Source organism: Pristiophorus japonicus, chromosome 1 (genome assembly GCF_044704955.1).
Source record: "Pristiophorus japonicus isolate sPriJap1 chromosome 1, sPriJap1.hap1, whole genome shotgun sequence".
Classification (NCBI taxonomy): Eukaryota; Metazoa; Chordata; class Chondrichthyes; family Pristiophoridae; genus Pristiophorus; species Pristiophorus japonicus.
Window position 1 is genome coordinate 201,452,548 of NC_091977.1, and position 19,877 is coordinate 201,472,424.

Sequence of the window (19,877 nt, forward strand, 5' to 3'; positions counted from 1 at the left end):
AAACTTTGTTTCGGTGTTGACGCCTGCAGGCAATCATCATGATCATAGCACGCCGGTGACTCACTGTCGTGCGCAGTGATACTCCACAGGTAAATATCAGTCTGTCAGCGAAACCCGGTCTGCTGAGACAGGGCAGGGACAGTCCTGCCAATCAACAGGTACGGTCCTGTCAATCAGCCGCCGGCCCCGCCCCAGGCCTCAGTCACTGCCCAGGTAGAGAGGCCCCACCCCTTGCAGAGCCGTTCAATCAGCCAATCACGGTCTTTGTGCTTGATTAGCTGTCAATCAATGAGTGTCCAGGTAGCGGGAGCCCGGCCCCTCTCGGGATTTGCTATATATAGAGATGCGCCACGGCTCACAGGCAAAGTTCGCTTTTGTTTTTAGTGCTCTGGAGAACTGGTTGGGAATACTGCTGTTACGAGAAGAATTTAGCAGGATGTTTGCACTAATGCTGGCGTCCTGCCTGTTGGCCGTGCCTGTTTGCCGGGCAGGTAAGCGCAAGGATGGTGGGGTTGTTTGGGGTGGGAGGGACCGTGTCTGGAAAGCCCAGTATTTTAGGCTGGGATTTCGGTGATTGCTGCAGGCGATAATTCGGCGTTGTTTTCGTATTTGAAACCCATTCTTTTCGTTTGTGTTGGTAGCGGTCATGAGGGAGGTTGCACATGCCTCAGATAAATCAGCATTTTTAGTCGTTACTTGAATTATTAAAACGAAAAGTATTCCAATTTTGCTCACCGTTCAGTGCAGACCTCGTCTTTTTAAAATAAGTGGGTGTCGTTTCGAGGGCCAGCGCCCCAAGTTGGAATTCAGCTAGTTTTGTGATCTTTTTGGGGCGTTTCGGTCGCATCTTCCATTTTGGGTTTTCACCGGTGCTTCAGACTTGGGGGAGGGCGGAAGAAGTTTCCTACATTTTGGGGGTATGCTGCACGACTCTTAACGAATATCCTAATCGGTTATTACATTTGTGTTTAGGATTGCAGGGAAAATTTTTTGTAGGTGTGACAGTTTATTCATGTTTAGATGGCAGAGGAGGTACTGGTTGAGGAGTTACTTAATCCAAGGGTTCTAAATTAACTACATGGCTTAATCATCGGAAGAAAAACTACTTGCAGTGTAATTGTAAAAAAATCTGTTTATATTGATAGCTACAGCAACCTGTCCTGCTGGGTCTGTAGGATGATGGAATTATTTAGCAGTCAACTTTAGCTGCCTCAAATCACTAGGTTTAACTTTTTTCGAGGGGGCGGCGTCGTTGGGGAAAGGAAGAAAGACCAAGGGAGGAGAGAAAGCCAAGTTTGTGGAGCGTATTGGTAAGATTTGCAAAAGTTCAGGGCACTCAATGGTGCAGAAGTCACAAGCGTGACTTTTAGAAGTAATTTGTGGCTGGAGCTATTTAAAGTAAGCTGTCACCTGCAAATTTTGACTCTGATGAATTTTTAAGATGGTTTGAATAGAGTTCAACATTGAGTTAAGTGCACTATTGTTTTGAATAGCTCATTGGGTTCAGAAATAGGATATAACCTTTTCCTATAATGTGTGTAATTGTAGCAAAATGTGGACCAAAGTAAATATATTAAAGCTGAAACCCATAGGTATGCATATTATTCCTGCTGTGCCGGAACTATGACTATATATAGTTGTAATCGGAACTTGTTTTGAAGGTGAGTCATGTAACTATGTATATATAAGGGTGTGGTGAATGCTGATCCTCTGGAGGTTAAAGTTTAGCATTACTGCAAGCCGAATAGCAGTTGGTCATTAGAAGGTTTTAAACTTGATTCATATTCAAAGTGGAAAAGTCAATTTTGTAATTTGCCTGCTCCAGCAGCTGATTTTTAACAAGAACATTTAACAGCATAACTGAAATGGTTAATTTGTTATTTCAGGCTTATTTATTGATTGGTGCATTGTTGAATAAAAATGGCTGGCTAGCCACGGCATGGTTACAACAACACTGTTTTAAAGACATGCAATATTCTTAGTAGACAATACCTGGCATGCAATGCAGATAAATGTGTCATGAGTATATATTAAGATTTTTTAAATAAAAAAAGATCTCAAAGGTAGTAATCACAGGATTAGTCCCAGTGCATGTGCTAGTGTGTATTGAAACAGGAAGATAGTGCAGGTAAATGTGTGGCTGCAGGAAGGAATGTTTGATTCTTGGGGCATTGGAATTGGTTCTGGAGGAAGAGGCCACTGTACAAGATGGATGGGTATAACCCGAACCGAGCAGAAACTGGGACAGTGCTAATGTGATTTTAAGGGGAGCACCTAGCACAGGTAGATTGGGGGGTGGGGGGGGGGGGGAAGCGATTGCAGGATAAAGCAGTAATAGAGGGCATTCAGAAGATATTATTCAAGGGAATATGCCTAATTTGTACCTGAAGGGGAAAGGTAATGTTATCCAAAGCTGATGTGGCCTGAATGAAAAAGGAAATAAGATAGAATAAAACAAAAAAAGGCTTCATACTAATGTCAAGATTCAGTTAATAACTAGGATAACTATGGGATGTACAGGAGGAAATTTAAAAAGTTAATATGGGAGGTAAAGAGAAGTTACAAGAAAAGATTAGCAGGGCACATCAAATTGAGCCCTAAAACATTTTGGGACAGATTTTGAGGTGTTCAGTCATTATCCCTCTGAAACTGTTTAGCAACTTCAGGATATAGCTTATGCGCATCTCAACGCAGAAATCCTGAAGTTGTGGTCAGTCATTCACTGCTCTGACACAGGCTGTGCTGTTGGACTCCCTTGCCCTGCCCCCTCTCCCCAACCTCTTAATTGGCAATCAGTGGAACTGATAAACTTGCGCTTTTCTGTGCTGATATCTATTATAATACCCATTAACTATTAAGCCTGGCTGGAAAAGGTGTAATTGAGGTTTTGGTAGTGTATTGACAACTAAAGAACTGTTCTAGCCTTGAGAAACTATTTGTGGAATGTCATTTCTCCATTTTTTTATAAAAATTTAACATGTTTCAGCTACCTTAACCCCATGTGTGTATATCCCAATTATTGTTTCACTGACATTTTTAAAGTGCAGATTTTCATTTCCTGGTTTGCTGTCTGAAACTCTGATTGGCTGCTTGGGTGGCTTAATCATGTCACTGCTGCATTGTGCAAGGAATCCAGTATTGACAGCGCTACAAGCAATTGCACATTGAGAAACCAAAGTTTTTGCTATGGAGATCTCTGTAGGCAGCTTTCTTAGAGGTCAGCAGCGATTGCTATCGCATCACTGCTAATCACAAATTATGGGCCTTTATAAACAAAGGTGTAAAAGGTTAGCTAGGTAGGGAAGAAGTTGCTCCAATTTAGGAGCTAAAGGGAAATCTTGTAGATGCAAAGGACTTGGCTGAAGTATTAAATGACTACTTTTGAATCTGTCTTCAAAGGAAGTGGATGTTAAAGTTACATTGAGGGGGAAGATGTACTAAAAAGATGAACATTACTGAAAGTTGGTCTGGATGAAATACATAATGGGTTGCTGAAAGAAGCAAAAGTAGAAATAGCATTGGTCACAATCTTTCAATACTTAGCAAGTCAGGCAGCATCTGTGGAGACAAATATAATTTAATGTTTCAGTTCAATTACCTTTCGATGAAAGGACAGTGACCTGAAATGTTAACTTTTTTTTCTCCAGATACTGCCTGACCTAAGTATTTGCAGCATTTTCTGATTTTTTTTTTGATTTCCAGCATCCACAGTATTTTGCTTTTGTATCTTTCAATCCTCATTGGATACTAGAGCGTTGCTCATCTTGTACCGTTGTTCAAGAAAGGGGACAGGGATAAACCAGGAAACTAAAAGTCCATCCGCTTAATGTCAGTGGTGGGAATGTTATTGGAAACCATTATCAGGGATACAATAAATTTTCATTGGTTAATCAAAAAATTAGCATGGATTTGTTAAAGGCAAATTGTCTTAACTAATTAGATTGAATTCTTTGTGGTAACGAAGGTTGATGGACTTTTGGAAGGCATTCGAGTGCCACACAGGAGGCGTAAGATAAAACCCATGGAATTAAGGGTAAAGTGGTGGTATGGATAGAGAATTGGCTCAGTGATGGGAAGCAAAGGGTGGTGGTAGATGGATGTTTTTCAGATAGATGGTTTGCAATGGTGTTCCCCAAGGATCAGTTTTGGGCCATTGCTCTTTTTTTTCAATTTTTATAACTGACCTCTGGTGTAGGGAGCAGCATTATAAAGTTTGCAGTTGATACAAAACTTGGCAACAAAGTGGATATGTGTAGACTTCCAGATGACATAGGATGGTGAAACAGGCAGAAGGAGTTCCATGTGGTGAAGTGATGCACTTCAGGAGAACTGATGTGGAAAGACTGTGCTATAAATACTGGAAATACAGGGTACTATAAATAGCACCATTTTGAAATGTGTAGATGAGCAGAGACCTTGGTGTCCATATACACACCTTTAAGGTGGCAAGGCAAGTTAATAAGGTGCTCAAAAAACACATGGGTTACTTGGGTTTATAAATAGAGGCATAGAATATAAAAACAAATAGATCATGCTAGAACTTTATAAATCACTGATTGACCTCAGCTAGATTATTTTGGACAATTCTGGACACTGCACTACATCAAAGATGGTAAAGGGCACAAGGTTTACCAGGGATGAGGGACTTCAGTTATGAGGAAAGATTGGTAAGTTAGGACTGTTCTCCTTGGAACAATGAAGGTTAAGAGGTGACCGACTAGAGGTTTAAGATGAGCGGTTTTGATAAGAGTAGATAAAGACTGCTTGCTGGCAAGTGGGTCATAACCAGAGTTTTAAAATCAGTGTCAAAGATCTAGAGGGGAGATGAGACATTTTTTCATTGTTGGAATTTGGAACAGTCTACCTGAAAGTGGTGGAAGCTGATTCCATCCCTTTTTTAAAAAAAAAAAGGGAGTTGGACAGGTACTTGTGGATGAGGAATTTGCAGGGGATGGCTGCTCTGAGACAGCAGTCATGATGGGGCAAATGGCTGTTCTGTGCTGTAAGTTTCTATATCTAATATGTATCCTCCACAATTCAGTACAAAACTTTGCAATCTTTCTCCGTTTGAAATACTGGCATGAATTTATCCGATCCAGCAGTTGTAAGTGATACTAGACAGAGTAATTGCTAAGAAAGTTGACTTGCACAGCAAGATGTACCCACTCCTGGTCCCCATCAGAATGGTGTTGGATGTTGCTTTCCCTTTAGCATGAAGTGCCCTATTACAGCTACTTATTGGTCAGACTTGCTTTCTTCTGCTGGAGTGGTTATTCCAATTAGTTGAGCTGACCACAAAGATGTTCTCTTCTCCATACAATATTGCTGGTATTTTCAGTGCTGAAGTCTGGTTTTCACCCGTGTTGACTATTTTAGCAAATAACCAAGAAAGTAAAGTGCACATAATCAAGAAACACTTGGATGCTCTGCTTTTTGTCTTGCCAACACCATGTAAATATGAATTGAGATCACATGCTTAACTACTTTGTCTATTACTTGCTAATCAAAAATGCAATTTTGTTAGCCTTGTGGTTAATGTATTGGATAACACCATTAGTGCCAATATGCTACATGGGAAAATAAGACACAAGGCAATATACTTTGAGATGCATTAAGAGCATCAAATACAATTGCTTCCATCATTGTCATTTGCAGTTCAGTGGATGTAGCATGAAAATTACACAAGCATGTTGAATGCTTAATTTAAATACTAGTGACAACATTAACTTAACTAGTTTTGTACTTTCACTGCATTGTAGATCTTGTACTTCAATATTATTCGAGTCAAATTAGCTGCTCTCCTTTCTAAAATTGAAACATCGTAATATTGGCTGCATTTCATTTAAGTGGCAAATACAAGCTGGAATAACATTTACTGTGAAATTGTAAATTAATAACAAACTCTTCTTTAATTCCAGGCAAAGGACGAAGCTTTATTGGCAAAAAAACAGACACAAATGACTCTGGTTTAGTAGTCGATGAGTTTACTGCATCTGTACTGACCAGTGGATTGACTACAGTCTTCTTGCCTTTGGTCTACATTGTTGTGTTCATCGTTGGCTTGCCTACAAATGCTATGGCACTGTGGGTCTTTGGTTATCGAACCAAAAAGAAACACCCAGCAGCTATTTACATGGCCAGTTTGGCTTTGGCAGATCTCCTGTTCATCATTTGGTTCCCGTTGAAAATTTCATACCATCTAAATGGCAACAATTGGATTTTTGGTGAAGGACTATGCAAGGTGCTAGTGGTTTTTTTCTATGGAAACATGTACTGTTCAATTCTATTCATGACCTGCCTCAGTGTTCAAAGGTACTGGGTTGTTGTAAATCCGATATCTCAATCAAGAAAGAAGACTTGTATTGCTTATGGTGTATCTCTCTCCATTTGGATACTGATTGCATTGGGCACTATGCCATTATATTTTAATAAGCAAACTGCAAACATTACTAACCTTAATATAGTAACCTGTCATGATGTCCTACCTGAAGAGTGGTTGTCTTCTGGCATGTTTGATTATTTTCTGTCTTTGGCTATTGGGGTGTTTTTCTTTCCAGCATTGCTGACATTAGTTGCATATGTGTTGATGATCAGAACATTGAAAGCCTCAGCCAATGAAGATAGCATTGGGAAAAGCCGCAGGAGAGCAATCAAATTGATTATTACTGTTCTTGTAATGTATTTAGTGTGCTTCACTCCTAGCAATGTTCTGCTTATTGTTCACTATTCTCTGATAAAATACAAAGCAAACAGTAGTGTTTATGCTCTTTACATTGTAAGTCTTTGTCTGTCTAGCATAAATAGTTGCATTGATCCATTTGTCTATTACTTTGTTTCCAAAGACTTCAGGGACCATGTTCAAAATACATTGCAGTGTCGTAGTGTCAGGACAGTTAGAAGCATCCAGGCTTCCTTTGCTTCTGGGAAAAATTCAAAAAATTCCTATACTCCTGCCAATAAGATTACTACCACAACAAGCAACTGTTGAATGTTGGTGTGAATGTGTCGTTTTGACTCATATATATATATATATATAATATATATATAAACCTTCCACTGAATGCAAGAGTGTTTTGAACTGATTTGGCATCCCAAGCTCAAATGCATTTAAGTATTAAGCCATTTTGGAAGGACTTGACTTAAGCTATTATAAATTCTACACCATCTATTGGTTCACTTTGTTGTGGAGGAAAAAAACTACAACTTTGAGCCACCCTTCTGAATAAATTTGCCAATTTAGTCCAAGTTTTTTATATATATATATATAGTGTATATATATATATATATATATATATATATATCGTAGTACTTGTTCTGGACTAAAGCATTGTCCAAGAACTATACACAACAGTTGCTGACTTGACATTTGCTTATATTATGGGAACTATACCAACCCCCCTCCCCAATGTTCAGTTTTATTTCAATTTATGTCAACTTTGTATATATTTTAAGTGGTCCTACATATTTAAATATTTCAAGAATAATCCTGCATGGTTTATATTTAGTGTTTGATTGGAACACAAGCATTGTTTCTGTTAAACTTGTACATAATTGCCAATGGCTCTTTATACTGTGACTTGTTTTATTTTAAGATTGAATGCATTGTTTATAGTTAACTTGATAACTGTGAACCTCAACTTGCTTGAAGAAAAATAGCTCTGCAAATAGAGGAAAGGGGACAATGTTTAGTGTGTTAAGAATATTAAGAAAATTGTTCAGTAAAATTTGTTCTGCAACTGCACATTTTTTAAATACTGTGAATGATGCATTTGTGTTGAATAAATATTTTTTAGAAAGCTGTGAAATTTGATTGTTTTACTTTTACCCACTGGTATCTTGCCTGCACAATCATTATGGCTATCTGAGCCTTTTATCAATCTTCCTAAATTCAAGCCAAACCCCCAAATTAAAGGACATTGTGCTAACCCACTGCCACCAAATTCACCTTCACTTGTCCATTATCTCACTTGTACAGTTAAGGGATAAAAGTTTTAGTATAAATACAAATAATTTGGGGAAATACACCCTAAAAATTAGCTTTAACAGGCAATGTTGCAGAGGTGGAGAGGATATGGGGCTGGAAGCTCAACTTGGGGTCAAATAGAACAGCCAAGATTGCAAATGGTCTGTTTCAGCCTGTGACCAGGAAGAGCAATGGAGTTTGTGGTGGGGGTTGCTTTTTTCTTCCCAATTGGAGGAAATTTCTGCTCATCGGATAAAGTGTGACAAATCAAGGCAGTAGAGAAAGATGTGAGTTTGAGGGGGAGCTTTAGGGTAAGTTTGTCTTGTGCTGGGGAAGGGAAGGAAGTGGCAGTGCTGAAGGGATACTGCCTTTTAGTTGAGATGTTGAAATCTGGCTCCATATGTTAGGTGGACATAAAAAAAAATCACAAGAACAGGGGAATTCACCTAGGGGTAGAAATTGCCCTCTGCCAGAACCAGGATGCACCTACTGTTGAAGTTTTTCTCCACCCCATGATACCAGAGGAATTCAGCACTTTTGTTTGTTTTTCTCCGTGGTGTGGTGCTCTGATAGGAGTGGGGGGTGGAAGTGCCCTTGCAATGGGTCTACTGCTTTGATCAGTCATCAGTGCATCGCTGATGATCTCTCTCCCCTTCAGTTAAAGGGGAGAACCACTGTGAACTCTGCAGCCACCAAGGAGCAGTTAGCTGACAAAATAAAAATAACATGGCAGCAGTGTGCCCTCCCTTTAAAGGTGGCCATGCCACCATTTCAGACTACTGACAACAAAAATTGTCGGTCACCAGCTGGTGGCAGGGCCACACCCGTGGGGCAATTTCACAAGGGGATCCGTGCAAGATGGTAAGGGGTTGGCAGGTGCATGCTGTAGTGGGAAAATGGGCAGAGTGGTCCCAGACACTGCTCCCTGAGTAAGGGCAATTTCTAAAATGACAGCCCCTCCAGAGTTGGTGACTGCCATTCTGTGCCACCCTGTTGCCACTGCTTTCCAGTGGTCTTATCAAAAGGGGCAATTTTGGCCCTCTGGTGTCCTGGACAATGTTTATTCCTCAACCAATGTCAGTAGAGATTATCTCATTGCTGTTTGTAGGAGCTTGCTGGGTTCAATTTTTCCTACATTACTACAATGACCACTTCAAAAGTACTTCATTGGCTGTGCAACACTCAGCATGTTTCAGAGTTCATGAAAGACACTATATAAATGTGAGTTTATGAATGCAGATGTTAAAGGAATTGCAAGAGTAAAGCCTGTAACCCAGTTTACAGTGCAGGTACTTTAGTGAGAAGACCAGATATCAATTGTAGTTTAGAGCTTTTGAAATTTAAATGCAATTATTTATGCTATTTAGGAATGTATAATCAATAGGACTATAATTCTAATTAACTTGCTTCTGACTAATTTGATAGTTTGAGGGATATGGTAACTGAGTAAACACTTGATTCTCCAGGTGAAGTTATTAGATGGGGAAAATGTTAAGGAAATGCCAAAGCAAAAAAAAAGGAATATATAGCCCTGATATTCCTTCCCAGCTGCCCTGCCCTCACCCCACTCCATAAAAGTCTGAGCTCATAATTAGAATGGTGTTACTGTTCAACTGGCCAAGAACCAATCTAACTTGAGACTTCTTCAAAGACCGAGCTGCAATAGGCCCTGAATGGAATGGTTATGATTTGGGTCATTTCTGGCTTTCTTCTCGATACTTCAGCTTGTGTTTTCAATTCTCAATTGAGTTCTTGGCTCAATAGCCTTGAGGGTATTTTTACTGGTCCAGATGTCGTGTTTTGATAAGGAAAATTTTCAAGGTCGGTTTTCTCTAACGGTTTGATCTATCGTACCTTCACAGGATCTTCCTCACAACTTCAAAAACAGTGGCAGTCACAATAGCAGACCCCATTTCAGACCTTAACTATTGAACATTTATTAAACAATGGTTGAAGTGAATAACTAACTGCATAGAGTTTCAGTAGATTGTACTATATTAATGAACATTTATATAATGCCTTTCATATCCTCAATTACCTTTTGAAGTATAGTCACTGTTGATTTGTAGGTAAACATGACAACCAATTTGCACACAAACAGCAGTGGGATGAATAACCAGTTAATCTGTTTTTGGTGATTAAGATATAAATGTTGCCCAGGGCACCAGGTGAAATCCCTTGCTCTTTGAATAGCACAATTGGGCACTTCAGAGGGCAGACCATATCATCCAAATGACCTCCAACAGTACAACATTGATATGTCAACTGAGATTATGTACTCCGGTCCTGGAATGGGGCTTGAACTATAACGACTCAGTGTCAAGAGAGCTACTACTGAGCCAAAGCTATAACATTTAATGTCTTAAAAGAACAAATAATGAAACCTATATGCAAAACAATCACTTTATAATTAAGGAAAAAGAGAAGGAAAGAGGAAAAAGAACGAACTTTGATTTATATAGCATTTTATCATATTCTCCATGATGTCAAAACATTTACTATCTGATGAATTACTCCAGTTACCTGTGAATGCATTAGCTTTCCTACTTAACAGGGAACATTACCTTCATTGCAATAACCAGTTTACACATCAGTCAACAGCTGGGTGTGGCTTGGAAAATTCTTTTGAGGAAATAAGCTGAATTTTAGCAATGCCTTTGTTATATATAACTTCTTTAGGGACAAACAAACACACCTGCAACTGCAGCTCTCAAAAATCATCAGATCATAAATATTTTTTTGCCTCAATCTTATGCTTACCCAACAGTGAAATAAACACTTTAATTGATTCTGAAAGCCACTTGTCGCACTCATTGGAGGTGGGAAATTAGGCTTCACTGATATCACTTAAAGGCTATTAAAGGGGAAGTGCACTCTGGCTGCAGACAGGAAAGAACAATTCTGAAGCAACGAATGGCTGCAAGACCTGCAGATCAGGTTCCATTCAACAGTACAGCCCACCATGATAGAGCCTCTGCAGATAGCTTGCATGCCAGCTCACACTGCTGCCATAGATGTTCAGACAGTTGCCATCTTGGATCTGGGGGGCAGTATCGACAGGCTAAAGTAAATCTCCTGAAATAACGTCCGAAGCACAAGCACAGGATGTGGTTGGTAAACGGCGTAGTCTAAGAAGCAGTAACGACTTCAAATGTACAAACCACAAACTTCAGGCGAACTTTGAATGTTACACGAGCTAGGCATAAAAATAGTTAACCAATTAGCCACTGTGCACACGGGCTTTGAACGAATCAAATGGTGCCAAAGAATTGTGAGGTTGAACATGTACCTTTAAGTCGATAAAAAGCTGTTGAAACTTACGTATTGTTGGACAGTGACCTGGTTAGACCCAGAGCAGGTCACCTCCCCACCGGTGCAAAATAAAGATTACTTGAACTTTTGAATGCAGAAGTGTCGAGTGTTTATTTTAAATACTCTACTTCAGCGCCACATCACTCAACAACAACTTGCATTTATACACTACCTGTACTGTAGTAAAACGTCCCAAGGTGCTTCACAGAAGCGTTATCAACTAAAGATTTGACACGAGCCAAATAAAGAGATATTAGGACAGATGAACAAAAGCTTAGTCAAAGAATCAAGTTTAAAGGAGCATCTTAAAAGGAGAGAGAGGTAGAGATGTGGATCAGTTTAGGGAGGGAATTCCAGAGTTTATGACCTAGGCAGCTGAAAGCACGGCCACCAATGATGGCGTGATTAAAATCAGGGGTGCAAAAGGCCAGAATTAGAGGAGCGCAGATATCTCCGAGGGTTGTAGGGCTGGAGGAGATTACAGAAATAGGGAGGGGTGAAGGTATGGAGGGATTTGAAAACCAGGATGAGAATATTAAAATTGAGGCGATGCCAGACTGGGAGCCAATTTAGGTCAGTGGACAGGGGGGTAATGGGTGAGTGGGACTTGGTGCTGGATTGAAGGAAGGCAGTCAGACAGTGGCAGGATGGACGGTGGTGATAAAGGTTGCAGGACTGTTGGTGTGTTGGAGATGGGAGTGATGGTTCACGTGAAGTGGTCTTGGAAGAGTTGTTCTGCAAGAGCTCTGACAGGAGCACTGGTGGTCGGTGTTGCTCCTGCTGTTCCTCCTTCTCCTCCTAGACGTCTTGCTGCCGTAAAGTGGTGGTAAGGGCTGGTTCTCATTATATCAATGTTATACGGCAAGCAGCACATGACTACAGATCTGGATACCCCCTCAGGGCTGAACTGCAAAGCACCTCCCGAATGGTCCAGGCAACAGAAGCTTGTCTGCTCAATAAAGTTTCTGGTGGCGGCATTGCTCTTGTTGTACTCTGCCACTGTGCACGGGTTCCTCATGAGTCGTGAGCCATGTCTGGAGGTAATATCCCTTGCCTCCAGGTAGTCAGTCTGTAACCTGACAGCCCGATTGGAATAAAGGCGATATAGAGGACTTGCGTATGATGAATGAATCATGACTGCAGCCCAAAAATCTGGCACAGCCCTGCATGATGTGCTGCCTGTCGCATGCTGCTCGCAAACAAGCTGCACGTCGAAGGAGCGGAATTATTGCTGGTGGTGGTGGTGAAGTGAAGGCGCCTGATACATTGCTCCTCAGTGAAGTTAAGGTAGGGGAAGTGCTCCCTGAAGACTGGTTGTTGGTGTGCTCTCTTGCGCAGGACCCTCTTCCTTCCTCTGCTTCCAGTTGCTCCTGTTGTCTCCCTGCCTGCTTCTCCTGGTCCTTACCAGATCACCCATGACTGCAGGAAAGCTGTTATGTTGCATCCTAGCAGAAGTCAGAATTCAATTGTAGAAGGCACAAAAAGCGATAGACCAGCAACGAACCTGAGTAGATGAACCCTTTAAATAGCGCTGCTGAAGAATCCTTGCTGCCTGTTAGCACCACAGGTTGCTGAGCGAGTTTATCATGTGGCGATTCAGATGCTTGGATAGCCCAATTTCACAGAGGGTCTTACGATGCTTATTTAAATATGTCAATGGGCCACTTATCGGTGCCTACGGAGAGGCCCGATCCAATATGGCGGGTGATGCACTTATGGCGCAGAATGCATGTGCACACTCCACCCACCATATTGCACCCTTAGATGCTCATTTGACCCCTGTAAAATAGACGTCATGTGAGCCAATGTCTAGGTCTCTGTATGAAGAGGTTTCTTCATCCCGCGGTTGTATATCTTTTACATTTAATTTATGGCCGCTCTTCAGCCGATTCACCTCGATGTAGCAAAGGCGCTTTACTCTGAAGTTTGATGGGAGGGTGGGTGGGATTCTGCCATTGGAGGCCCCAGCAGCTTCATCATGGTAGTTGGGAGGAAAGAGAAAGTATGAAGATCATCCTGCTTCTACAATTGCTGTTTGTGTACAATTGGAGAGGGGGCTGATTTATATGTTTCTGTTATCAATGATTGCAATGTTGTACATTTGTGTATTATTGGTACTTTATTAATAGAGCTTATTTAAATGATTCAGTTGCAGTAGTGTGGGAAGGATCCTTGCTGACTCTCAGTTTATCTGGTCTGTCAGGGATCTGACGCTATCTTTTGGCTCCATCTGTATTGTGCTCCATATTACTTATTGACTGGAAGCGATCAATTTTTCCAATATATAACATAGAAATATAGAAAATAGGTGCAGAAGCAGGCCATTTGGCCCTTCGAGCACTACCATTCAATATGATCATGGCTGATCATGCAACTTCAGTACCCCACTCCTGCCTTCTCTCCATACCCCCTGATCCCTTTAACCGTAAGGGCCACATCTAACTCCCTTTTGAATATATCCAACGACCTGGCCCCAAGAACTTTCTATGGTAAATACCACCTCTGACTTACAAATACTATATACACAAGGATCTGTAATGGGAGCACAAATTTATAAAATCTACCCCAATATATTTTAAGCTAGGGGATGAGATGGAATTGAGACCAAAGGCAGGTATATTTTGTTGTTGTGTTTGGGTGTTTTGGATCGCCTAGGCACCATGCATGGAGCAAAAATGTGCTGGGAGATCACATATTCTTTATTTCAATGGACGGAAAATTAGGTGGGCTGCATTATGGGTGTGCAAATTTCCCAGTCCAATTTCCCAGCTCAACTTACCTCTACACAGGTAGGCAACTCAATATGCCCAAGGCCAATAATAGGAAAATCTGACTCTTATTTATTTTGGAGGGAAAGTACTTAATTGCGAATCTATTTTTAATTCTTTTTGATGTGATTTTCATTCTCCTTCAGGTTTCTTTCCTTTTCGATAATTGTCTAGAATTGAATTGTAGTTTATTCAGGGTCTAATGATTTATAGATAAAAGAAAGACTTGAATTTATAGATCAGCTTTCACGACATCTCAAAGTGCTTTACATCAAATGAAGTACTTTTGAAGTGTAGTCACTGTTATAATGTAGGAAACGCGACAGCCAATTTAGACACAGCAAGATCTCACATACAGCAATGTAATGATGACCAATTAATCTTTTTTTAATGTTGATTAAGGGATAAATATTGACCATGACAACCGATAAGATCTCCCCTGCTTCTTTGAAATAGTGCCATGGGATCTTTTACATCTACCTGAGAAAGCAGACGGGGCCTCGGTTTAACATCTCTTCCAAAAGACAGCACCTCTGACAATGCAACTCTCCCTCAGTACTGCACTGGAGTATCAGTCTAGAATTTTTGTGCTCAAGTCTGGTGTGGGACGTGAACCCACAACTTTCTGACTCAGTGGCAAGAGTGCTACTAACTGAGCTACAGCTGACACCATATAGTTAAGTGGTTACAAAAATCTAATAATTTCTACTTCTATGCTCATGGGCCAAATTAAATAACTTATTTACATTTAAATGGTGCCTTTGCCTCAACATTTTTAAGCCTGGATCGTTTCTCCTCTCAATCTGTTTTTTACCTCCAATGAAAACAAGTTCAGTTCTGTGAATCTCTCTGGATAAACTTGGTTTCTAAGTCTAAAAATCAACCGCTTAAATCGTCAAAACCCCTCCAACATACCAGTGTCCATTTGAAGATTGAGGTTTTCTGCTAATAGTGATGCCATTGGCAATGTGGCAGGAAGGCAATTACACACATACTGACCTGGCACTCACCTGTCATTAAAAACTGCCAGATTGTCATAAAAATTAACTGATTCATTAAAGACCTTCAGAAAAGAGAATCTTCCACCCTTAGTTGGTGTGTCCTACACATGACTCCAGTTCCACATTACATGTTTGATTCATTTGTCAGGGCAACTCGGGATGAGCAATAAATATTTCCATGCCAATGTTACCCACAACCTGCGATCAAATAGCAAAAAGGTGAATCCTATTCATTAAAGCATGACAAGGGCATTTAACTGCACGAAAGTACAGCGAGTTACTGTATCCTTAGACAGGTCATTAATGAGGCCACAGTCAACAGGATTATCCTCTGCATTTCTACCTATTTAAGGTCAATAAGGCAAGAGCAGAGAATTATACCAGATCCTCACCAATTTTATATTGGTTCAGTTTTTCTCTTATCACTTCATTGGATGATAATGAGGCAATAATGACAGTGACAAAGTTAGTCACATTTTCAATCAATGTTGTCTTAGCGACACGAGGAATGCCAGGACAGGAGCCCAGTATTGCTAAGCATAACACATCAAGTGTCATCGATTAAGACATTCAGATTGGTAGACTGGTCCAATCCTGTCCTGGCAGGTCCCTGATTTGTTCTCCAAATGAACCGATTGGTTTTGACAACCTCCAATCCTGCCTTCCAATTGATCTGATTGATTCATATTGACAATTTTCAATCCCAGTTAAAAACGGATGCTTCTTGTCAAAGGTGACAATGACAAGATGACATGCCAATGTCAGCTTAAAAAGCCGAGAGTTGGACTGTATGAATACATGATCAAGAATTTTCATAAATAAACGCAGTAAAGTATTTGAGGCTAATTGTTGATCATCCACCGAGAGATCCCAATGTTGCGGAGCAATTATCAACAAAGCTAATTCTTCCCTTATGTGGCAATAGCTGAGTTGTGCCAGCTGGCTGCGTCAGAGCCAAAGCTAGCACTGCCAGAGGCACCAAACTGGCAGTGGCAGTAAAAGCCAGAAATTTCATACCGTTTTCAGCTTCGTTTCAGTGTATAGTCAGGGTAAGTAATTTTTATTTGGTTACTACACAAGATAAAAGTTCACGGGATTGGGGATAATTTTTTGCATGGATAGAGGATTGGCTACCTAACAGAAAACAGAGAGTTGGGATAAATGGGTCATTTTCCGATTGGCAAACAGTGACTCATGGGGTGTCGTAGGGATCGATGCTGGGTCCTCAACTATTTACAATCTATATTAATGACTTGGATGAAGGAACTGAGTGTAATGTAGCCAAATTTGCTGACGATACAAAGATGGGTGGGAAAGCAAATTATGAGGAGGACACAAAAAAATCTGCAAAGGGATATAGACAGGCTAAGTGAGTGGGCAAAAAATTGGCAGATGGACTATAATGTGGGAAAATGTGAGGTTATCCACTTTGGCAGAAAAAATAGAAAAGCAAATTATTATTTAAATGAAGAAACATTTCAAAGTGCTGCAGTACAGAGGGACCTGGGGGTCCTTGTGCATGAACACAAAAAGTTAGTATGCAGGTACAGCAAGTAATCAGGAAGGCAAATACAATGTTGGCCTTTATTGCAAGGGGGATAGAGTATAAAAGCAGAGAAGTCCTGCTGCAACTGTACAGGGTGTTGGTGAGGCCACACCTAGAATACTGCATACAGTTTTGGTCTCCATATTTAAGGAAGGATATACTTGCATTGGAGGCTGTTCAGAGAATGTTCACTAGGTTGATTTCGGAGATGAGGTGGTTGACTTATGAAGATAGGTTGAGTAGGTTAGGTCTTTACTCATTGGAGTTCAGAAGAATGAGAGGTGATCTCATCGAAACATAAGTTAATGAGGGGGCTCAACAAGGTGGATGCAGAGAGGATATTTCCACACATAGGTGAAACTAAAACTAGGGGGCATAGTCTCAGAATAAGGGGCCGCCCATTTAAAACTGAGATGAGGAGGAATTTATTTTCTCAGAGGGTTGTAAATCGATGGAATTCTCTGCCCCAGAGACCTGTGGAGGCTGGATCATTGAATATGTTTAAGGCGGAGATAGATTTTTGAACGATAATGGAGTAAAGGGTTATGGGGAGTGGGCAGGGAAGTGGAGCTGAGTCCGTGATCAGATTAGTCATAATCTTATTGAATGGCGAAGCAGGCTCGAGGGACCTGGTGGTCTACTCCTGCTCCTATTTCTTATGTTCTTATGTTCAAAATGGGGCCAAAGCTATTTTTGTCAATGTTACACCTCAAAAAAGATCTCCCTCGAATTCATACGAATATAAGAACAGTAGCAAGCCATTCAGTGCCTCGAGCTTGCTCCACCATTCAATTAGATTATGGCTGATCTGTATCTCAACTCCATTTTTGGTAATGATTCTGTTATTCCCATTTACACCTCTTCTAGACCCATCCTTTGTTTAGTGAGCTGATTTGAATTTTTAAAATAATGAGAGCCAGTGGCACTACTGCCCCAGATTTCCTGCTTTTCTGCTTGCTGAGACTGACGATTGTAATGGGATAAATTAGACTGAAAAATAAAATGGGATAAGTTAGATTGAGAATTATAATGGGGTAAATTAGACTGAGGATTATAATGCGGCAGATATTTAGGCCTAGAAATTGGCCTCCCTACCGCCTCCTGTTATCGCATCTGGGGGGCGATAACGGGTCGCTTATGACTTACTGACCGGGCGCGGCAAAATAAAGGACTCCCGCTAAATTGGCCGAGAGGTTTGCGCCGGCAGTAACACATTGCACCATGATCTCCTGCACCCGGAGATCGTGACATCATTGTGCTGCACATCGCCCGAATGTCGGTTCCGCCTCCTGCAGCATCACCGTGCGATAGCACCGACAGCTGCAGGAGGCATTGTTCAGGAGGCCGGGTTCTTCGGGAACACAAGTTAAAAGGAATGTTGGTGCAGTAAGTACAAAAATAGTTCCAATGCTTAATTCCAATTTTTTCGATTTCTCTTCGGCTGCGATCGATCAGCCCACCATTCTGCTGGTGTGCATGGGGCTGATCGGGCCGGATCACGGCTGCCATCAGGGACCAGCTCACTGGTCCCAGTGCAGAGTCTGCGGTGATGACCCTTCCCTTTAAGGGAGGGAAGGAGCCTTGGATCTCGGCAGTGCAGAATGGGACATTGTGCAGTGCTACACCACTACCACCCTGCCTTCGTCCTTTAGCGCTCCAGGAAGGAAGTGGAGTGCTTGATTTAGCGCTTCACTTCCTTCCTGGAGTGCTAACATCGAATTTAGAGAAAGCTGAGAATCATTAGCACATGGCGCTAATTTTTCCAGCTTTCAAAAGTTAGCACTTCAGCAAAGAAGCAATAGGACAGCTCTGCTACCTGCTGCATTATGATCTGAAGCCATCTTTTGCTTGCATTGCTCTGTGCGGATTGGAACCAAACTTTCATGAACTTTTATTGCATTGGCTCACTTCAGATAGCCCAGAGCATCTCTGTAATATCAACCAGGGTGCAGTAGGTGACTAACAGACTTTAATGCAGAGCTGGGGAATTGATCATCTTTAGTATTTAAGGCACCAGCAGGATAAGGAATCCAGTTTCACAGGGGTTGCTGGTTTTTCCAAGGTCGAGGGTGCAATTGATGGTGCCCATGCCTCTTTACATGCTCTTACAGTTTGGGATTTTCACTGCTGTATGATTCTGAAGTAGCAGCAGAATGTGACTGTTGGGAGAGAAACTGCTTGAGATTATCAAGCCGGATTTGCTAGTGAATTGCCAGGCCAAGACAGAGGTGGATCTGAGGTTTCACTATCTCATCAATTTTTAAAATTGAGATATTTAATATGTCTACTGTTTGTTGAAAATAATTGTTAGAGATTCCGATTTTGGAATTACAGCGTAGATTGTACAAATTCGTGCTCTGCTATGAAGCATTGTATGCTTGGAATACACATTGGGAATTCAGGTGGGAAGATCAGCTGGCACTGGAAGATTTTCCATACATTCTGGAAGTTTACACACTAAGTGGGGTTTTTACTATCCCCTCCAGATCAACCTGAACCAAACATGGTGATTGCACAAAGGCAGTGGGCTCAGTTTGGGGTACTTCTCACAGGGCACATCATCCTTAACTCAGCTCAGCACCAAAATATCTGAACCACTCCCTGAGATTAGTCTCAATAAAGATGAGCTTTCATAGAATTATAGAAATTACAGCACAGGAGGAGGCCATTTGGGCTCCGGTGATGGTGCTCTCTCCTGTGACCACTTTCCCCCAGATCCTTTTATATTCCTGCCTTTAGATTAATTTTAGGGACGCGATTTCCCTTACTTCAGCGGATCCGGTGCGGCCGGGGTTGGTGGTGGGTCCCGACCTTGCTGCTGGCTCCAGCCCACTGTATATAAATGATTTTATGCTGATTGGACTTGTTAAGCCTGCCCAGTGCATTTCCAGGCCAATTGAAAGAAGCGGGTCTGATGATGTCATTTGATGGCACATAATCAGCTGGTTTCCTTAAAGGGACCTTGGCCAAATTTATTTTGACAGTTGTGCTGTCATTGTTCTACAGCATTGAGGTGCTGCAAACACTGACAAACACTGCACAAAGGTGCACGGCTACACTCAGGCTCTCCCATGACTCCCTTCATGTGCTTATGGAGGGAGTCACAGCATGCAGGGAGGTTCTCTTCCCTTCCAACGGGCGAAAGAGACCTCCTCAGGAGATCAACGCAGCCTGGTTGCATATTGCACAAGAGGACACAAGCAGGGATGTCTTCAGGAGGACCAGAGTGCAGTAGCGCAAACCTTTCAATTATCTCAGTAGATCACAAAACATTACTGCAAAGCCAC

The 19,877-nt window shown here is 41.4% G+C and overlaps 1 protein-coding gene across 1 annotated transcript; it reads left to right on the forward strand.

Moving 5' to 3' along the window:
- The first annotated feature begins 385 nt into the window (after positions 1 to 385).
- Positions 386 to 7,794, forward strand: LOC139240593 (proteinase-activated receptor 2-like). The gene is made up of 2 exons (XM_070869176.1): positions 386 to 491; positions 5,919 to 7,794. Exons 1-2 carry the CDS (start codon positions 437 to 439, stop codon positions 6,986 to 6,988), a joined length of 1,125 nt encoding a protein of 374 aa, XP_070725277.1. The 5' UTR covers positions 386 to 436; the 3' UTR covers positions 6,989 to 7,794.
- The last annotated feature ends 12,083 nt before the right edge of the window (positions 7,795 to 19,877 follow it).

Coding starts and splice junctions, on each gene's coding strand:
- LOC139240593 (XM_070869176.1), top strand. CDS start 437: ATGTTTGCACTAATGCTGGCGTCCTGCCTGTTGGCCGTGCCTGTTTGC. Junction 492..5,918: donor CGTGCCTGTTTGCCGGGCAG/GTAAGCGCAAGG, acceptor CTTTAATTCCAG/GCAAAGGACGAAGCTTTATT.